Raw genomic sequence first — 19,869 nt, 5'->3', positions numbered from 1 at the left:
TTTTAGAGAAGGTAAAAGAACTAGAGCATTCGATACATTGGAATTTTTTTATTTTCTCATGTACACCCTCAATATGATTCTTCAAGCTTCCAGATTGTGTAAAAGAACTAGAGCAGTGACTACATTGGTATTTTTTTATCTTCTCATGAACACTTTCAATATGAGTCTTCAAGTGTGAAGATCGTGCAAAAGAACTAGAACAGTCAGTACAATGGAATTTTTTAATTTTCTCATGTACACCTTCAATATGATTCTTCAAGCTTCCAGATTGTGAAAAAGAACTAGAGCAGTAACCACATTTGAATTTTTTTATCTTCTCATGAACACTTTCAATATGCGTCTTCAAGTGTCCGGATTGTGTAAAAGAACTAGAGCAGTAACTACAATGGAATTTTTTAATCTTCTCATGAACACCTTCAATATGAGTCTTCAAGTTTCCAGAGATTGTAAAAGAACTAGAGCAGTAACTACATTGGTACTTTTTTATATTATGATGAACACTTTCAATATGTGTCTTCAAGTGTCCAGGTCGTGTAAAAGAACTAGAGCAGTCCCTACATTGGAATTTTTTTATCTTCTCATGAACACCTTCTATATCCGATTGTTCAGAGTGTGCAAAAGTACCAGAGCAGTAAACATATTGGAATTTTTCAATTTCTTCCTGAGCCCCTTCAATATGTATCTTCAAGTCTTCAGAGCTTGTAAAAGAACTAGAACTCATTTGAATTTATAATAAGACCGTTTATAATAAATAACGTAAAAAGAAGAACACAAAACCAAGATACTTAATTACGAGGTGGGTAGTTTATAAATATCAAAAACAACCAGCACTAAGATGTAATTTTTCTAAAACGAATATTAAAATTATTTTCTCAAAGAAATAAATGAAGAACTTTATAGTTTATTTATATCCTTTGTTCTTACTCAATAAGTGACGTCATTTCGAATTTTATGTTTATGTTAGTTACAGTGTGTTTTTATACCTAGGCAATGAGTTTTAATACTATCTGGAGGAGCACAGCTCCAATCACTCAACCTCTGGTGGTGAAAAACATCACTATGATGATAAATTTTACTTGGTTAACTCATATTAACTTTGTACAATTATAAGGTTATGATATTTGTCGTAGTTGTAATTTTATATATACATCACGTGGTATTTTAAGCAACTCTTTCCTTATAAGATAATATTTAAAATCCTAACAAAATGTTTTTGAGGAAAAATGGTAGATTGGCTTAATGTATAAAGCTCAAACTCAAATTATATATATTTTAAAGGGTTTCCTATTGTAAAATTTAAAAAAATATTTAACTAAACATTTAAATTGATGAATTTACCCTTCAATAATGAACTGTCAACTTTAGATCGGGTTTGTAAAAGATTATGTTGTAAGTTTCATTCAGTAAGGCTAATTTATTATTTATAGGAATACATTTTGGGTATAATATAGAAATACAAATTTATAGCTACACTTTCAGTATCATTTACTTAGCAATATTATAATACAATATAGAATAAAATACTATCAAGATTTTAATATTACGAAATATATATATATATATGTAATTAATTTTAAAAATGGTGAAGTAATAATATAATCGTGATCATTTGAGAGTACATAATAGATATAGGAGTTGGTAAATCGGATTTATTTAGCTAATTAACAGATGATTTCAGGGCTTTTTTCTATTTGTTTTTTTTGTTTTTTGGAGAAAAAATTGCACAAGGTCCAATCCCCTAACTTGTTGTGGAAAACATCATTTTTTATGACAAATTACTGTTAGTAAACTCTTTATGATCTTTGTATAAAACAGTAATAGTTTGTCGTTGTTGTAGTTTTATATCAGCATTACGTGGTATTTTTAATTAACTCTCCCAATTAAGGGGTAGCATTTCAAATCCTCAAAAATTGTTTTCGTGGCGAAAATGATTGACTCCCTTCACATTTACAGCTCAGAATCTAAATAGATATTTGTTACTACTAGAAGTAGTCCTTGTTTTAAGTAATTACGTTTAATTGAGCCGGGAGTTGGTTAAGTCTCATGGAGTTGAATGGATTTGGAATTAGAATAAGTTTTATTCAAATTTGAAATATTCCCCCATTAATGTTGCATAAATTAATGTAAATAATTGGGATAAAAAAGAATCTTATATTTGGTGTCGAAATAGAACCAATAGAAAACATCAGTCGGACTTTATCGATTTTCTATATCTTCATTCATGAGCTTAAAAGGATATAAATAATGTAATTTTTAATAACTATTTATATCTAATTCTCATGAAGTAATAATTATGGCTGATGAGTGAGCCGGGACTCAGTAGAGTCACTTGTATTTATTCAGGGCCTTCGGTTTAGAACACAGATAATATGTAAATTTATCTATGATTTGGAGTTGCAAATTTTAAAATAGCTGCAGATTTGGAGCCAGGATCTCTAAAGATTATAAATCCAACCTCAACAAACTATTCGAATCATACTTGAGAAAATAAATTTAAATTATTATTACAATAGTAAATTAACTTTAACAATTTCATTCAAACTACACACATTTCCAAATAAATTAAGTATTCTTAATTTATAGTTTGGAATAATTTTTTTGAATGAAACTTACAACATAACTAGGTCAAACACAAACTAAAGTTGATATTTTTTTTTTAAAGAACAATTCATTAGTTTAAATAATTCGTTTCATAATAATTTGAACATTTACAATAGAAAACCAGTTAGTATAAATCTACTTTCTACTTTCAATCATTTTTTGCTAAATTTTTTTTTTTAGGATTGCAAATATTATCTAAAAATGGAAGAGTTGCTTAAAATAACACGTCATATTGATATGAAATTTCAACTTCGACAAATATTATAGCTTTATAATAGTACAAATTTCATTTGATTTCACCAAGTGCAAGATTAATAGAAATACATTCTATTTCTAATAACTTTATGCAAAAATGATGTTTTTCACCAGAAAAGGTTGTGTGATTGGAGATTGTGCTCCTCCAGATAGAACACATTGACCTTGGACAATATAAAGGAGGAATACAACTTCTTTTTGACTTACAAAACCTTTAGACTCTAGTAAGTTTAATAGAAATAATATTTCTATTAACCTTGGACTCTAGAAGGTACGACTTTCAATTCAATTCACCATTAGTCATTACACAGCAGAAGGAGGGAAGTGGGAGAAGTGAAGAGTTGGAACTGCGTGGAAAGATTCATGGTCATTTGGATGGATGTCTCCTATGTAGCAATCGGATGAATGGATATGCATCCATCTATCTTTCCCGTTCCTAGGAATATCCAATTCACACAGCTTCCGATACTCTCTTCCATGACATGTTCTGTTCAAGGGACATCGACTCTTAAGGTGAGATCCCTTGAAAAAGTGCTTCCCTCGGTGGATCTCGTCTCCTTTAATGGAACGATCGTTGATTGAGCAAGTTTCTATTCATGTCAAGGTCTCTGATCTAGTTAATTATTGTCCCTAAGCATAAATTCCTCCAGATCTTCTACGGAATCATCGTATACTTCTACATATAAGAACTAAGGAGTTCCATAAAATGACAGAAAGACCCAATGAGGAACAGAGAGTTCTCATCCTCCATCCACAGCTCCTTCTTTGAAATCTTAGAAAGTCAACTCTGCTTCGTCTCCTACTCTAAGAAAACTATTTCATTAATAAGAGTCGTTCAGTGCTCTTGATGTATTGTATATAAAGTAGAAATCACTCATCGTAATCCGATTTATATCAATTCCATTTTAGGTGGACATTGTGACATACGAATAACTTGGACACCTCAATCTCACGCCTTATTTCTTTATTACCACTGAGTCTCTTTTGTCATTGGAAAACAAGTGCAAGATAATTCTAGAATCTTAAATATAATATGTCTCGATATTTTGGTGTACAATGCATATTCTATTCTGATATTACATATAAATAGTTATTTATAGATAGAGTTCCACGAAAAGAAATAATTCCCGAATTAATTACCTAGTGAGGAACAAAGCATTATCATTTCCCATCCACAGCTCCTTCGTTGAAACTCTTGAAGCCTGTTCCTTCCTAAATTTGACAATTTCGAAACTTATTTAGTCTTAATCATCTTTTAAAAAACTTAATTGCTTATCACCATACTGAATATTAGCCCTATGAAGATTTGGGATCTCCATACTGATAAAAATTATTAATAAATGTTTCCCATAACAGTTCTACTATTTAGTTATTAATTATTTTAAAAATACTCAAGATCTGAATGAACCACTTTTTTAGAGTAAATCCTTTATTAAACAAAACAAAATGAAAATTCAAGATTTAGAAGATAAATAAGTAATTTTTTTCTGGAACTTGCACCATGATAATTTGACCTTTTTTACACAAGTGTATGCTATTATTAGCCTCAATTATGATAGATATGCTAGATATATTAAAATATTTAAATCCAACTTGAGCAATGTAATTTGGAAAATGGTGTCTTTTAAACTTCAATCCAATGGGAACATAGGAATCCCCCGTTTCTAATAAATTAATAAATAGCTTTGTAAAGTGTCGTCTTAGATTGGTCGACGTTAATAAAAATTGTCGAGTTTTGGTCGCTGAGAATATCATATTGTAAAGCTGACTAGCATCTTATGTAGTTATGTATAATAAATCAGAAGCCCTTTGTATATATATAATTTACATTTGTCGCTAATAATTTGTTAAATCCATTTGTAATATTTATAACTTCTATATCGTATCATTTGTCATTATTGATTTGTTTGATTTTCTATGTATAACTTCTATTAAAATTTCTAATTAATATTTTTTTGTAATAGTTAATCGTTATTTCATTTTTTTATTTTACCCATACTTTTTTAACTTAATATCACAAATATACGTTATAATACTTTAACTTATCAATTCAATTTACTACGGTGTAGTGATGGCCATTAGTTTTTGATTACTCATTGACAATATCATATTAGCGACTTTAGGGGAAAAAATTTAGAAGATCTCAATGTTAATAAATCTATGATATAGAAATATGAAAGTTATTTTCATGAGTTTCCCGAAGTAAATCAAGTATTCTTGAATTTGAAAATTTCAACTAATTTTAGTATTATCTGTTCTAGTGATACTTGAAATAATAAAAATCACATTTCTATAGCAGAATCACGTGATATTCTATCCTCCAAAACCATAACTTTAATCAATACGCATGGCATCATTGATTAAATAATATACATCTTCTATCAATCAAGAACGTTATCATTCCCGCCTTTATTATTCAATATTAATATAATATTCGATAGAGAACTTAATAAGATGCCTAAAATAACGTCGCTTTCTGTCTGGATTTATGAAAATGGAGGCACAGGAATTTGGAAAATACTTACCGGATGAGAAATAGATGGTTTGTCTAGAATTACACGCCACTCATTATCCTCATTTCATATCAAGAGCATGGATATTCATCTAAAAAATCAAGTTAATGATAAATACGTCAAGTTAGACTTTATCTCTGATCTCACAAAGATGCTTATTGCATGTAATATAACCTTATCCATTGCTAATCATCTACGTTCAAAAATTTATGGAGAAATACACTGGTAAACCTAACCCTTCCCGAGGAACCATCATTAAATTAATGGAGGATGTTGGTACTGATGTCATTTATAGAAATACATATAAAAATGTTAATCCACACCAAATGACGATCAAGTTATCAGTAAAAAGTATAAAATATTTACTAATTCGAAATGGAACTCTGAATTTTGTACCATCTCACAGTAAGTACTCAATTTTTTTTTAAATCTAACCCTAAAATATGATTCTATTTTAGCTAAACATACCAAGAATTATGATACACAACTCATTAAATGGCAAAAACAACTGCTTAAATGGTCACAACAACGGGGGTAGTAGCTTTGGATGGTTCGCAACTAGTTTGTCTGAGACTAGTTTCTTCACTTAAAGACTTGGGTATGATAATTAGGTTTTCCAATATTACATAGCCAATAAATATTACTTTTTTCTCACTTAGCTATGGTTGATAGGCTCAAAGAAATGGTGTTCAGAAAACTCATAAAAGGCAAAAACAACTACTTAAATGGTCACAACAACGGGGGTAGTTACATTGGGTGTATCATTATAATTAGCAATTGTGCGTATCCTTCATGACAATAGTATGTTGTTACACAAGCATAAATAACGGGGGGAAATCTTTTTTTGAATAAGGAGTAATATCGCCGGACATTACTACATAATTAGCTTTTGCACTAAATCTTTACGATGGATTTATTTGCAACATTTTTATTATTAGTGTATTTATTGTCTAATTTTATGACTTTGACATTTACTTTATTAGGGTGATTATCTTTTTTATTAAACTCTACGTCTAGCTTTTGTTTAGTAACTTAAAGTTATGACAGATTTAACTCAATTCATGTCAGAACAAGAAAATATTATTTGGATCAATCTATTATTTCAATATTCTGTATTTATAATTTATTGGTATTATTAGTTATCTGATTCTAATTGTTTAATTTTTTATATTTAACATAAATTTATGATGGTTTATTTTTTAGTATGTAGGTTATATTTAATTAAAGCCTTCTTTTTTAAACTTTGAATTTCAAATATATTTCGAAATACTCTACTTTGTCGTTTCATTAGCTATTATTCTGAGAATAAAGTTCATAATGAATTACAATTTCATGGAGTGTGACGTTTTCAAATCTACTGTAACGGATAAAAAACGTCGAAGTCAATTATACGTAACATATCTTCATTAAACATTTTGCTAATAAATACTTTCGTTATACCCTCAATAATCATAATAAAGCCGGCAGATGATAATCACATCATTATTTTAAACAATGTATTATAGCACATTAGAAGAGGGCCTTGTTGCTTAAAAACACAATAGTGGTGAGGTTTAAACCATCTTGGGGGTTAGCACTTCATCTGCACAACCCGTGATCCGGGGTGTATTTTTGAATATTGCAAAGGTCCTTGATGCTCAAGGATGCGGCGGTGGGGGAATTTATCTGCTTTAAGGCCAAGCACTCCACCTCTACAACCTGTGGGACGGGGTGTATTAAAGCATATTAGAAGAGGTCCTCGATGCTTAGAAACGTAGCGGGGCTGAGGTGGATTTTAAACTGCCTTGAGGCTCAGCATTTCAACTTCACAACCCATGGACCGGGATATATTTTTGGAGTTTACAAAAGGTCCTTGATTCTCAAGGGAACGGGGGCAGGGGAATTTAACCTAATTTAGGACCCAGCACTTCACCTACACAAAAAATTAAACTTTTGGAAAAATATTTCAAAAATCCAATGCTATTCACAAAAAATTAAATATTTTGGAAAAAGTTTATGTTTTTCATTTAAACATGTCATGTTTTTCACGTAATATCCACTTATTGTTAATATATTATTGGTTTCCTCACTATATTGATGGTTTTTTTATTATAAAAATATACCTAATATTAAGAAAATGATGTATATCTCCTATGTAAAGAAAGTTTATTGAGAAATACTCATAAATAACTTAAATGCAGTCGTTCCAAGTTACAAGGTAACTAATAGTAGTTTTAGTAATATAGTCCTGAGACATATTATATGTCCAAGTATAGCCCCAGCATCACTATGCATTTTCTCCATAGACTGTATTTATTTTTCTATGATAATTGATGAGTTCTAGTTGAATGAGTTCAATAATATCTGGAGGAGCACAAGCTCAAATGGTGCAGCCTGTTATGGTGAAAAATCATATGAACTTTGTACTACTATAAGGCTATTATATTTTGTTGTAGTTTTAATTTTAAAACAACATCACGTGTATTTTAAACAACTCTTCCATTTTGGGATAATATTTGAAATCGTAAAAAAAAAAAATCGAGCCAAAAATGTTGGATTGACTTAATGTATACAGCTCAAAATCAAAGTAGATATATGTTAAATGGTTCTCTAAAGTAAGCATTATTAGACTATTCATTCAAAAGGATGAATTTTTCCTCAAAAATAAAGTGTCAACTTCAGATCGGCCAATGAGTTCTAATACTATCTGGAGCAAGGTCTATTTAATGTGTACAATAATAATCCTATAAAATTTGTCGTATTCATTATTTTATTTCAACATCACATGGTATTTTAAGTGACTCTTCCATTGAAATCCGAAAAATTTGTTCGTAAGCAAAAATGATAGCTTGACTTAATGTATACAATTCAGAACCAATGTAGATTTCTATTAAAAAGTTTTCTAACGTAAATGTTCAAAATATTATTGAACTAATTATTTAAACTGATGAATTTGACCTTCAAAAATAATGTCTCAACTTCAGTTCGTGTTTGTACAACATCATTATGTAGTAAGTTTTATTCAAATAATTAATTAATATGAAATATTATCTTTCGATTGATCTTTGGATTCTAATGTGATTAATTCAAGAGGTCGATAGAGTCCAGTGTTTGTAAACAATGCGCTAAAAAATATGGAGTTGCATCATTCAAATGGTTGGATTTAGAGAAAAAATCACAAAATATTATTCTAAACTATAAATTAAAAATAATTAATTTTAAGATCTGTGTAGTTTAATGAAATTGTTAATGGTTATTTATCATTTTAGAGACAGAATTTAAATTTAATTTCTAGAGTATGGTTAAAATAATTGCTTAAGGTTGGATTTATAATATTTAGAGATCCTGCCTACAAATCTGCTGCTATTTTCAAATTTGTAACTCCAAGTCATAGATAAATATACATATTTGTTATTCTATGTGTTCCAACCCGACTCCTTGAGTAAATAAAGATTACTCTGCTGACTCCCGGCTTACTCATAATTCATTCATAATTATGACTTCATGGGAATTAAAAATATCAAGTCATGAATTTAGAAGGATTAAAATTATGTACTTTTAAGTAATTACATTTAATTGAACCGCTAGTTAGTGAATTCGCATGTATTTACGCACGAAGTTGATTGGATTTGGAATTAAAATCAGTCTTATAAAAATAATATGAAACATTCCCCATTATTGTTACATTGATACATAGTTAAAATGTAGATAGTTCTTTGGAATAAATAAAGTTCTAATGTTTGGTTCCGAAATTTTAGAAAAATGGAAACATTTTATTCACAGTGTTAATTTCATACATCTACATTCATGAGATTAAAAGGATCAAGATAATGTAATTTTTAGTAAATAGGTCAATTTGATTCTCATGAAGTAATAACCATGCCCGATCAGTGAAACAAGTGTAACATGTATTTACGCACAATTTCAAATGGATTTGGAGCATAGAGAGTATATATATTTATTTATGATTTGGAGCCACAAAATTTCAAATAGCTGGTTCGGAGCATGGATCTCTAAATATTATAAATCAACGTCGAAACACTATACGAATCAGTCCTTATGAATGGACTATATTGAAAATTAATACTGTTAATTTTAATTTTCAGTAATTGTAAGTTGTAAACACAATGGGAACGCCACTTTGAAGAAAACCACACCAACATTGAAGAGAAAAGGGAAATATATGCATTAAAAAAAACAAAAAAAAAACGAATATTAGTTATTTTCCTACTCGGTCGTATTTATAAATATATCTTAATATCTCGGAACATTTAGACTTGTGTATGTCTAACTATGATGAGTCTTATAATGACTCATCAAGCTTTCTAATTCTGTAAAAGAAATAAAGCAGGAACCACAATGAAATTTTTTAATCTTCTCATGAACACCTTCAATATGCGTCTTCAAGTGTCCAGATCGTGTAAAAGAACTAGAGCAGTAACTACAATGGAATTTTTTTAACTTCTCATGAACACCTTCAATATGTGTCTTCAAGTGTGCGGATTGTGTAAATGAACTAGAGCAATAGCTACATAGGTATTTTTTAATTTTCTTATGGACACCTTCAATATGAATCTTTAAGCTTCTAGATTGTGTAAAAGATCTAGAACAGTAATTACATCTGAATGTTTTCTTCTTCTTATGAGCCCCTTCAATGTGTATGTTCAAGTCTTCAGAGCTTGTAAAAGAACTACAACTCATTTGAATTTATAATAATTAATAACACTGTTCGAATAACGTGAAACGAGGAACACAAAACCAAGATACTTAATAACGAGGTAGGTAGGTTAAAAATATCAAAAACAGCTTTATCAAGGACGTTAAATAGTTTCCCTTAATGTATAATGAGTGTAGAATTTTGTTCACACCAAAACAACATTTATTTGTTGAAAGTACTGAGTTATTTTTTATTGCATTTTTTCTAAAACGAAGATTGAAATTTTTCTCATTCCTACTAAATAAGTGACGCCACTTGGTATTTTGAATTTTATGTTTATGTAGCTATATAAACATAAAATGTATTTTTAGATAGGTAGATGCAAGACATAGAAAATATTTAGAGAGACGAATTTTAGTTGATGGTGCTGCAGTTGGGGATTATGAGTCAGCTGTTGTCGGGGGCAAAGTTAATTTACTTATGAATTTGTCTTGTTAGTTATTAACACTTATCGCTTATTAGTTATCAACTTATCAGTAACTACTAAAATGTTTAAATATCGCATAGATTGTTATGCTATGCTTATGCCATTTTTTCAGATGATTGATGAAACATTTTGTTTGAATAATCTACGTTTCAAACAATGACTAAAAGTACCGTTTCGATAATGAATACGATTATTCGATAATTGAATAATACATACTTAATGTTATTTATTTTTGTATTTCAAAAAATGCTTGGAAAAAAAGAATAATTAATAAAGTTGTAGCATTTATATAGAGCTACAATTTAAAATAAACAAAAATATTTTTACCCAGTCCTAGACAAAAATTACTGATTTGTTTGAATGGAAAAAGATGATATTATTATGTTGACAGAAATAAAGGATTAAATATTGCATAGATGGTTAATGTTATCTTTATACAATTTTCGTCAAATGATAGATGAAATATTTTGGTTTAGTAACTTATGTTTAAAAATGAAATATTTAAAAATTAAAATGAATTTTTTACTTATTAGTTATTTTAACCTTGAAAAATATCACCTTTATTTTGGGGAAAAGCCAAAAGCAGCACAACTATGAGCCATTTTGGACACTAATTTGAATTATTTAATGAAATCATAGATGGATAAAGGACTTCTTTTATAATATCCGGGCAATATAAAATTAAATAAGTAAATTGATAATAATAGTAAACATAAATGATAATTGCCTCCGCGACCTCTTCATTCAAGACGATAATGCTTAGTAATCATAACTCATATGTACTTTATACATAAAGTTGTAGGATTATTATAAAAGTATTAAGCATTGTATGATCCCTTCATGTTTTCTTGCCTTAATAGTAATAAATTTGATTATTTTATTTCCCCCGACAATAGCTGACATGAAATGCTGCGACGACAGCGCCCTTAAGCAATCTATAGTTATCTATGATGCAAGGTGACTTAGATGCAATTTCTATGTGTTAAAATACTATCTGGAGGAGCACAATCTACAATCACGCAACCTGTTGTGGTGAAATACATCCTTTTTTTTGGATAAATTCTACTTGGTCAACCCGTAAATTTGTACAATTAAAAAGCTACATTGGTCGTAGTTGTAGTTTATATTAATATCACGCGCTATTTTTAGAAACTCTTCCATTTTAGGTTAATATTTGAAATCCTAAAAAATTGTTTTTGAGCAGAAAATGATGGATTGACTTAAGGTATACAACTAAAAATCGAAAAAGAATTAATTATCTTACAGATTTTTCTAACGCAAATTTTCAAAAAATTACTAAATTAAATTAATTACTGAAACTGATGAATTTGTCCTTCAAAAATTAACGATATTTCATGTTTGTACAAAATCATTCTGTAGTAGGTTTCATTCAAATAATTAATTAATATGAAATATTATTCTTCGATTGATCTTTCAATACTAATGTGATTCATTAATGAAGTCGGTATAGCCAGTGTATTGCACAATGAATCAAATGGATTTGGAGTTCAGTTGACACTTTATTTTTGAATGGCAAGTTCATCAGTTTAAAGGATTAGTTTAGTAATGTTTTTTTAAAGTTTACTTTATAAAACCTTTTAACATATATATACTTTGATTTTGAGTGTTTAAATTAAGTCATCATTTTTTGCTCAATTATAATTTTATAGGATTTCAAATATTACCCCAAAATAGAGGAGTTGCTTGAATTACCACATGATGTTAATATAAAATTGCAACTACTACAAATATTATAGTCTTATAAGTTATAACTGTACTAAGTTCATATGAGTTAACCAAGTCGAATTTCTCAAAAAAAAAAAAAGAAGAAGTTGTTTTTCAAAGCAGCAGGTTGCGTAATTAGAGCTTGTGCTCTTCCAGATAGTATTATAACTCATCAGTCATTGCCAAGGTCTGTAAAACACTAGATCAATGAGTCCTACCAATATCTGGAGTGAACCAATAAATAACATTATTAATTCAGTTCAAAAATGTTGTCTTGGTGGAAAATGTATTAATTGTAGTACGTAACTTCACATAAATTTTAAAAATGGAGTAACATTGTAGAAAGTCAAAATTATTCTAGGAATCTTTCTGAAGAACAAGAAAAACTGAGGCAAGGCGACGAATTAGTGGATTCCTCTTAGTAAACGAACAGTTCTCATAAAAAAATGCGATGAATTCACAAATATAAAGTTGTTTGGTAGAATAATTAAATAAATCACTACCCATAATCTGATGAAATCAAAGAGTATATTCATAGAAAATTTTAGTATTCATACATTTGTTCAAAGTTTTTTTTATGTAAATCTATATATTTCTTGAAAATGCATGCACATTCCATCTATTGAGTGCTCCCTAAAGCTTCAAATAAAAGGGAAATATCAATGAATTTTAAATAATAAATTATATATTTTCTTACTCAGTCGTATGTATAAATATTTTTTACTATCTTGGAAAATTTGCACTTGTGTATGTCTAACAATGATGAGTCTTATAATGACTCATCAAGCATTCTAATTCTGTAAAAGAAATAAAGCAGGAACCACAATGAAATTTTTTGATCTTCTCATGAACACCTTCAATATGCGTCTTCAACTGTCCAGATCGTGTAAAAGAACTAGAGCAGTAACTACATTGGAATTTTTTTAACTTCTCATGAACACCTTCAATATGAGTCTTCAAGTGCCCAGATCGTGTAAAAGAACTAGAGCAGTAACTACATTGGAATTTTTTTCTTTTCTCATGAACACCTTCAATATGAGTCTTCAAGTGCCCAGATTGTGTAAAAGAACTAGAGCAGTAACTACATTGGTATTTTTTTATCTTCTCATGCACAGCTTCAATATGCGTCTTCAAGTGTACGGATTGTGTAAAAGAACTAGAGCAGTAACTACATTGGTATTTTTTTATCTTCTCATGAACAGCCTCAATATGCCTCGTCAAGTTACCAGAGATTGTAAAAGAACTAGAGCAGTCACAACATTGGAATTTTTTTATCTTCTTATGAAGACCTTCAATATGCTTCTTCAAGTCTGTAGAGCTTGTAAAAGAACTAGAGCAGTCACTACATTTGAATTTTTTTATCTTCTCATGAACACCTTCAATATGCTTCTTCAAGTCTGTAGTGCTTGTAAAAGAACTAGAGCAGTCACTACATTTGATTTTTTTTATCTTCTCATGAATACCTTCAATATGCCTCTTCAAGTGTCCAGATCGTGTAAAAGAACTAGAGCAGTAACTACATTGGAATTTTTTTAACTTCTCATGAACACCTTCAATATGCCTCTTCAAGTGTGCGGATTGTGTAAATGAACTAGAGCAGTAACTACATTGGAATTTTTTTATCTTCTCATGAACACTTCCAATATGCGTCTTCAAGTGCCCAGATTGTGTAAAAGAACTAGAGCAGTAACTACATTGGAATCTTTTAATTTTCTCATGAACACCTTCAATATGTGTCTTTAAGTTTCCGAAGTATGAAAAAGATCTAGAGCAGTATCTACATTGGAATTTTTTAATTTTCTCATGAACACCTTCAATATGAGTCTTCAAGTCTCCCGAGCGTGTAAAAGAACTAGAGCAGTCACAGCATTGGAATTTTTTAATTTTCTCATGGACACCTTCAATATGTGTCTTCAAGTTTCCGAAGTATGAAAAAGATCTAGAGCAGTATCTACATTTGAATTTTTTAATTTTCTCATGAACCGCTTCAAAATGCCTTTTCAAGCTTCCAGATTGTGAAAAAGAACTGGAGCAGTAACTACATTTGAATTTTTTAATTTTCTTATGGACACCTTCAACATGGATCTTTAAGCTTCTAGATTGTTTAAAAGAACTAGAACAGTAATTACATTGGAATTTTCTTTTCTTCTTACAAGGCCCTTCAATATGTATCTTCAAGTCTTCAGAGCTTGTAAAAGAACTAGAACTCATTTGAATTTAGAATAAGTAATAGCACTGTTGAAATAACGTGAAACGAGGAACACAAAACAAAGATACATTGTCACGAGGTAGGTAGGTTACAAATATCAAAAACAACTTAATAAAGGACGTTAAACAGCTTCTTTTCATGTATACTGAGTGTATAATTTTGTTCACACTAAAACAACATTTATTTACTGGATAACCACTAATTTATTGCACTTTTTACTAAAAAGAATGTTGAATATTTATTCATTCCTACTCAATATATGTTGATTGTGGATGCTGTGTGTTATTAATCTTCTGCCATACTGTGATAATAAAGAGGGATGAAGCACAGAGATTGAAATCACACAACCTCGTTTTGGATGAGGGGAACCATCAATAAATAAATCTTGGATATTTGGCATACTTTAAAGACAAGTCATGGAACAAAATGAAATATCTTGATATAAATGGAGATTATGTTCTTAGAACAAGTAAAGGACTTCAATCAAACAACATCTATAATGTAGAAAATAATTTATTAACATTATATCAATCGAAAAATCGAATTTCTATTAACCTCATTATATTAACCAATAAAAACTAACAAAAATACATTATAGACCCCAATTTAAATTCGTAATTTACCTTTTGCATGATTAAGGAGTGTTCGGGTACAGTGATTGATGGAACTATATCTTTTTTAGTTTGCTTCTTTTTAATAGGCGATGACATGTAGAACGGCAGGATTTGTTAAACCTTAAGTCGTCTTCAAAGTCCATATTCAAATATGTAATGAGTCCACACTTGAATTATAGTAGGAGTATAATCCTGTCTACAGATATCTTTAATCTATTGCTTCCAAAAATTTTGGATTGTCGGTTCCACTCCTGCAGCTTATGGCACAGCATTAATAAGAGTAGGGGAAACGACCTTATACTCTAAGTCCACGTCGAATCTCAAGTAATATCTTTACTTTAATATTTTCATCGAGTCCTCAGATGTCATTCAAGCTCATTTCAAGTCCATAACTATAATATAGGGTCAATAGTGTTAAGGCTTTTCCTGTGTCCGCAATATACTAGTCCAAGTCAAGTCTTGAATCTTTGATTTTGAGATCATCTTCAAAATATGTACTCAAGTCCAACTCGCGTCACAAGTCTCGAGTCAAATTTCCCACCTCTGCCAATAATTGACCATTGTATCTTAAATTATACATTTATTATTATAATAACAATTAATAAATCATAAATGTATCCTCTTCTCTTTGGAGTTAGGTGGGAAATTTAAAAAAGGAAAAATCATAGAATAAAATAATTTATTCTTTCCCCACAGCAATTTTAGAGTGTGAGGCGTGGTGCTTCATCCCTCTTTATTAGATCCCAGGACTATATAAAGGACTATATATTACATCTTATCTTCATACTATACCTTCTAAGTAGGTATAGAAGAAAATGAAAGAAGTATGAATGTAATTATATCGTAGCATTGAAGGGATTTATTATGTCATTTATGAATATTTTTCAATACTCTTATTTTAATTAAGAGAATATATATCATTATGTTAATATTACGTATATATTTTTAATAAATAAAGAAATGAATTTATACTAGAAACTTAAGAATATTAAATGAAAATCAAGTAATAAGCGTGGATGTGAAAAAAAAAACATCATTCAATTTGTAAGTACTGATCCAATTGTTCCAAATACATATATTTATTATCAGTTTTTCTAATTCTAATTTTACTATGGAAGAATCTCGAGCAAATCGATTGTTTTATATATCCGGATACATTGCCTCTTCCATCATTAAGCTTTTCAAAATTAAAGATTGCGAATGCAAGACCTTTTTGATTTATGAGAAATAAATAACTCATGGTGTTGACTTTTCTGGTGAAGATCAATATTTCATAGAAAAGTTTCAAGATAGTGTTAATAGGGATGGTATTAAAAGGGCTTCAGATTTATTATCTTTAACTACGTAACATGCTAGTCAGCTTTACGATATGATATTCTTAGCAACCAAAACTCAAAATATTTTATTGACGTCGACAAATCCAAGACAATGCTTTACAAAGGTATTTGTCAATTTATTAGAAACGGGAGATTCCTATGTTCCTATGGGATTGAAGTGTAGAAAACAACATCCTTTTGCTAATTATATTCCTCAGGTTGGGTCTAAATATTTTAATATATCTAGCGAAAATCTCATAAATGAAGCTAATAGTAGCATAGATTCGGGGTAAAAAAAGGTAGATTTCTCATGGAGCAAGTTCCAGAAAAATTACTTAGTTATCTTCTAAATCTTGAATTTCCTTTTGTTTCGTTTAATAAAGGATTTACAATGTTTGCAATCTTGGAACTCCTTCATAAGGAAGGAGTCGAATCTGCTCTCTTGAGATGGATGATCATGTTAGAAGTAATTGTCTTCGATTTCCTCTATCTGGCTTAGGTCTTATGTCCTGGAGAACATATCTGAAGAGTTTCCCTATTTTCGTATCCTCAAAAATGTAGGTTCTGGTTTTGTAAGTTAAGTTGTATCTGGATTTACGAATAACGAAGGACAACTGACTGAATGGTCTCAAAGGATTACCGTATTAGTTTCAAATAATGTGCAAGGTGTTTGTCTAACATCTGTTTCTTGGGGTCATTTTTAATTTGTTTGATTTTCTATATTTTCTTTTCAGTCTCCGAGCTTCCACTATAATTTTGTTTCTCGCCAAGAAAAGGGTCTGGAATCACTTAACAGAGAATTTGAGGAAATGATTAAGGATGATTTTTCGCACATCTCGGCTCTCCCTAAATATTCTTTCCACGTCAGTGAAAATGCTACTTCTTGATAATTTAGAGCTCGCTCCGTCCCTCTTGCTCTCCATGAATAAGTTATTCATGAGTTGAGTAACATGATTGACCGTGGCACTTTGTAAAAAGCTAGCTCGTCTGACTGGGCTTTACCCATTGTTACCGTGTCTAAGCTAAATGGTGCAATATGGGTGTGTAGTTATTTTACAAAGACTCTTTTTCCTGTTAGAAATAAACAACTGCATTCTCTCCCTCACCCTGAAGAGCTGTTTGCTGGTCTCAATGGACGCTTATGAACGAGTCCACGTCGACTATGCGAAGATAAATAAAAATATTTGTTTAATCTTAATGGATACTGCTTCAAAGTGGATTGAGGCTGCCATAATGAACAACACTTCTACTCAGTCCACTCTCTCCCATCTCTTATCATAGTTCACAAGATATGGTTTTCCTAAGCGTATCGGAACTATAGGAAATACTCTCTGGACTGTGAAGATTGGTTTCGAAATCAGAACAAGACATATTAATCAGCTTCGCCCTCGCAAGTGTTTATTAGGGGAGGGTGATGTAATATATTTTCATTATTTATATTACACTACTCATAATATCAAGGATTAACTGTGCAATTGCACGTTACATTGTTTGTATTTTTCCCTTTCAAATATTATTATTATTCCATGGTCTTTCTTCTTGCAAGTCAATGTGATCATAAATATATTAACGATCATTATGGTCAATCTCTCGTAATCATTCCAATCCCTTGCTCCTCTATGCCGTGAGCGGGTGGCGACAACTCTAGATATAAATGATTAATTACCTCTTCTTACCGAGGTACGTGCAATAGTTGTAATCCACAACAAAGAAGAATCATTCATTATTTTCTTAGCTCGTGTATAATATACTCCAATCCTAGCTATGACTGAAGAAAATAAAAAGATATGTAGGACTGAAAGACCGATGTATCAGTCCTTAGGACCGTTGAATGGTAAACAAGATTGGACTTATAAAAAAAGACTCAAAGGGGTGGTGGAAAAAGACTGATAAGCGATCAGTCCTAGGTGTGTTAAAAACATAGATGGCGCTCAAACATTTTTATATTTTTCTAAAATATTTACTGTAAAATAACAATTAGCCTAGTTATAACAATTGGCTGATGTCAAGAGGTTAATAAAGTATTTTTAGACATATCATTTTATGAAGTATATTAATATTTATTCGAATTTTTAAATTTTATTTAGTCATTCAAAATATTAATTATGTATTTTCGAGATTATTCTGACTATAATTTAATTCATTAAAAATCGAGAATTAATTATTTTTAAATTGAATAAATTAGTTATTTTGATTTTAACTTTAGTTCCTTAAATCCTTACACTTTTACGTTTCCTCAAATTATATAATTTTATGTCTGCGTAAGATTTTGAAATGGATTTAATTACTGGGAATATATGTTTGATTCAGAGATGAATCAGAGACATGATCTTTAATAGATTGAAAGGTCCAATTATTTTTCTTAAAGTCGATATTTTTTACAACTGCTATACTCAATGATGAAAATTCAGTGTAGAATGGGCATATTATAAAAAAATGAACCGAAAATCAACATGGAAATCCTGACATTTTGAAAAATGTTTAGGAGGAGAGAAATGATAATGTTCATGACGTTTGAATAAATCAGCTACAATCAGTTGTTACTAGGGAGGAAGGCGAAAAGGATATAGATAAGGACATTTTCTGGAATTAACTCCTATGTAGATGCCCAAATCTACTCTGAGTCCAAGAAGTACTTACAACAATAGCTCCACAAGAAATTTTAAGGGTTACGCTCCGTCTTTTATGGGCACAAACGAATGCTCAATCAATTTAGTAAATGATGTTCACTACTCAGGAATTAAATGATAATGATGACTGCTAAGGAAAAGAAAATGGTTTCTTTATATTACAAATCAACGGGCCAGCTAAAAAACACACTGGATTTACTGATTAATTTGGAATTAGTAATCTGAACAATGATTTTTTTTCCCCCTTAGCACTTATCATTATAATTTAATGAGTTCTAAAGCATTTGAATATTTACGTTCTAGAAAACTTGTTGCTTTGCCAAGTCACCTGACTCAAGATCTTTTTTTAGAAGATTTCAAATAGGAGCCTGGTTTTCTCGAAGATTCCATTAATATTCTCTCTAAAAAAATGAGCCTTTCAGAATCAAACTATGAAAACATCTTTTTTTTGACGAAATTGAGGTTAGAAAAACCTATAAAATTTCTTTTAAAGTTATTAAAATATTTGGACCTTTCAAGAAAATGCAAGTAACAATTGTTCGAGGACTTTGTCATGCATGAAAACAATCACTATTTGCACAATTTGATACTGTTATGACAAAGGAACTGATGTTTACCATCATTGAAAGAATTGAACAAGCTGGTGTTCAAATCAAAGCAATTACTTTTGATTTAGGAAACCATTGACTGATATGCCAGCTGAAAAAATCTTCAGAAATATTTTCATTTGATAATCCTGTGGACTCAAAACGTCAAATTGATACATTACCAGATTGTCCTCAGTTGCTTTAGCTATTTAAAAATCATTTGCTTGACCAGGGCTTGAGCTTTATTGACGCCAATGGAAAATATGCTAAATTAACAAAGAAAGACTTTCAAGGCC

At 30.1% G+C, this 19,869-nt stretch overlaps 1 protein-coding gene and 1 long non-coding RNA gene across 2 annotated transcripts; one reads left to right on the top strand and one right to left on the bottom strand.

The window, feature by feature from the left end:
• Positions 1-3,045: 3,045 nt before the first annotated feature.
• Positions 3,046-4,897, top strand: LOC121120396 (uncharacterized). The gene is made up of 3 exons (XR_011780982.1): positions 3,046-3,710; positions 3,766-3,905; positions 3,957-4,897. It is a non-coding gene; the product is annotated as an uncharacterized lncRNA (long non-coding RNA).
• Positions 4,898-12,880: 7,983 nt separating this feature from the next.
• Positions 12,881-16,911, bottom strand: LOC121119478 (uncharacterized). The gene has a single exon (XM_071889684.1). The coding sequence runs from the start codon at positions 14,426-14,428 to the stop codon at positions 12,971-12,973; it is 1,458 nt and encodes a 485-aa protein (XP_071745785.1). The 5' UTR covers positions 14,429-16,911; the 3' UTR covers positions 12,881-12,970.
• Positions 16,912-19,869: the final 2,958 nt, after the last annotated feature.

The sequence above is a fragment of the Lepeophtheirus salmonis genome, chromosome 6 (genome assembly GCF_016086655.4).
Source record: "Lepeophtheirus salmonis chromosome 6, UVic_Lsal_1.4, whole genome shotgun sequence".
Classification (NCBI taxonomy): Eukaryota; Metazoa; Arthropoda; class Copepoda; order Siphonostomatoida; family Caligidae; genus Lepeophtheirus; species Lepeophtheirus salmonis.
The sequence above is the reverse complement of the archived record's forward strand: the minus strand, read 5'-3'. Positions and strand labels throughout refer to the sequence as shown.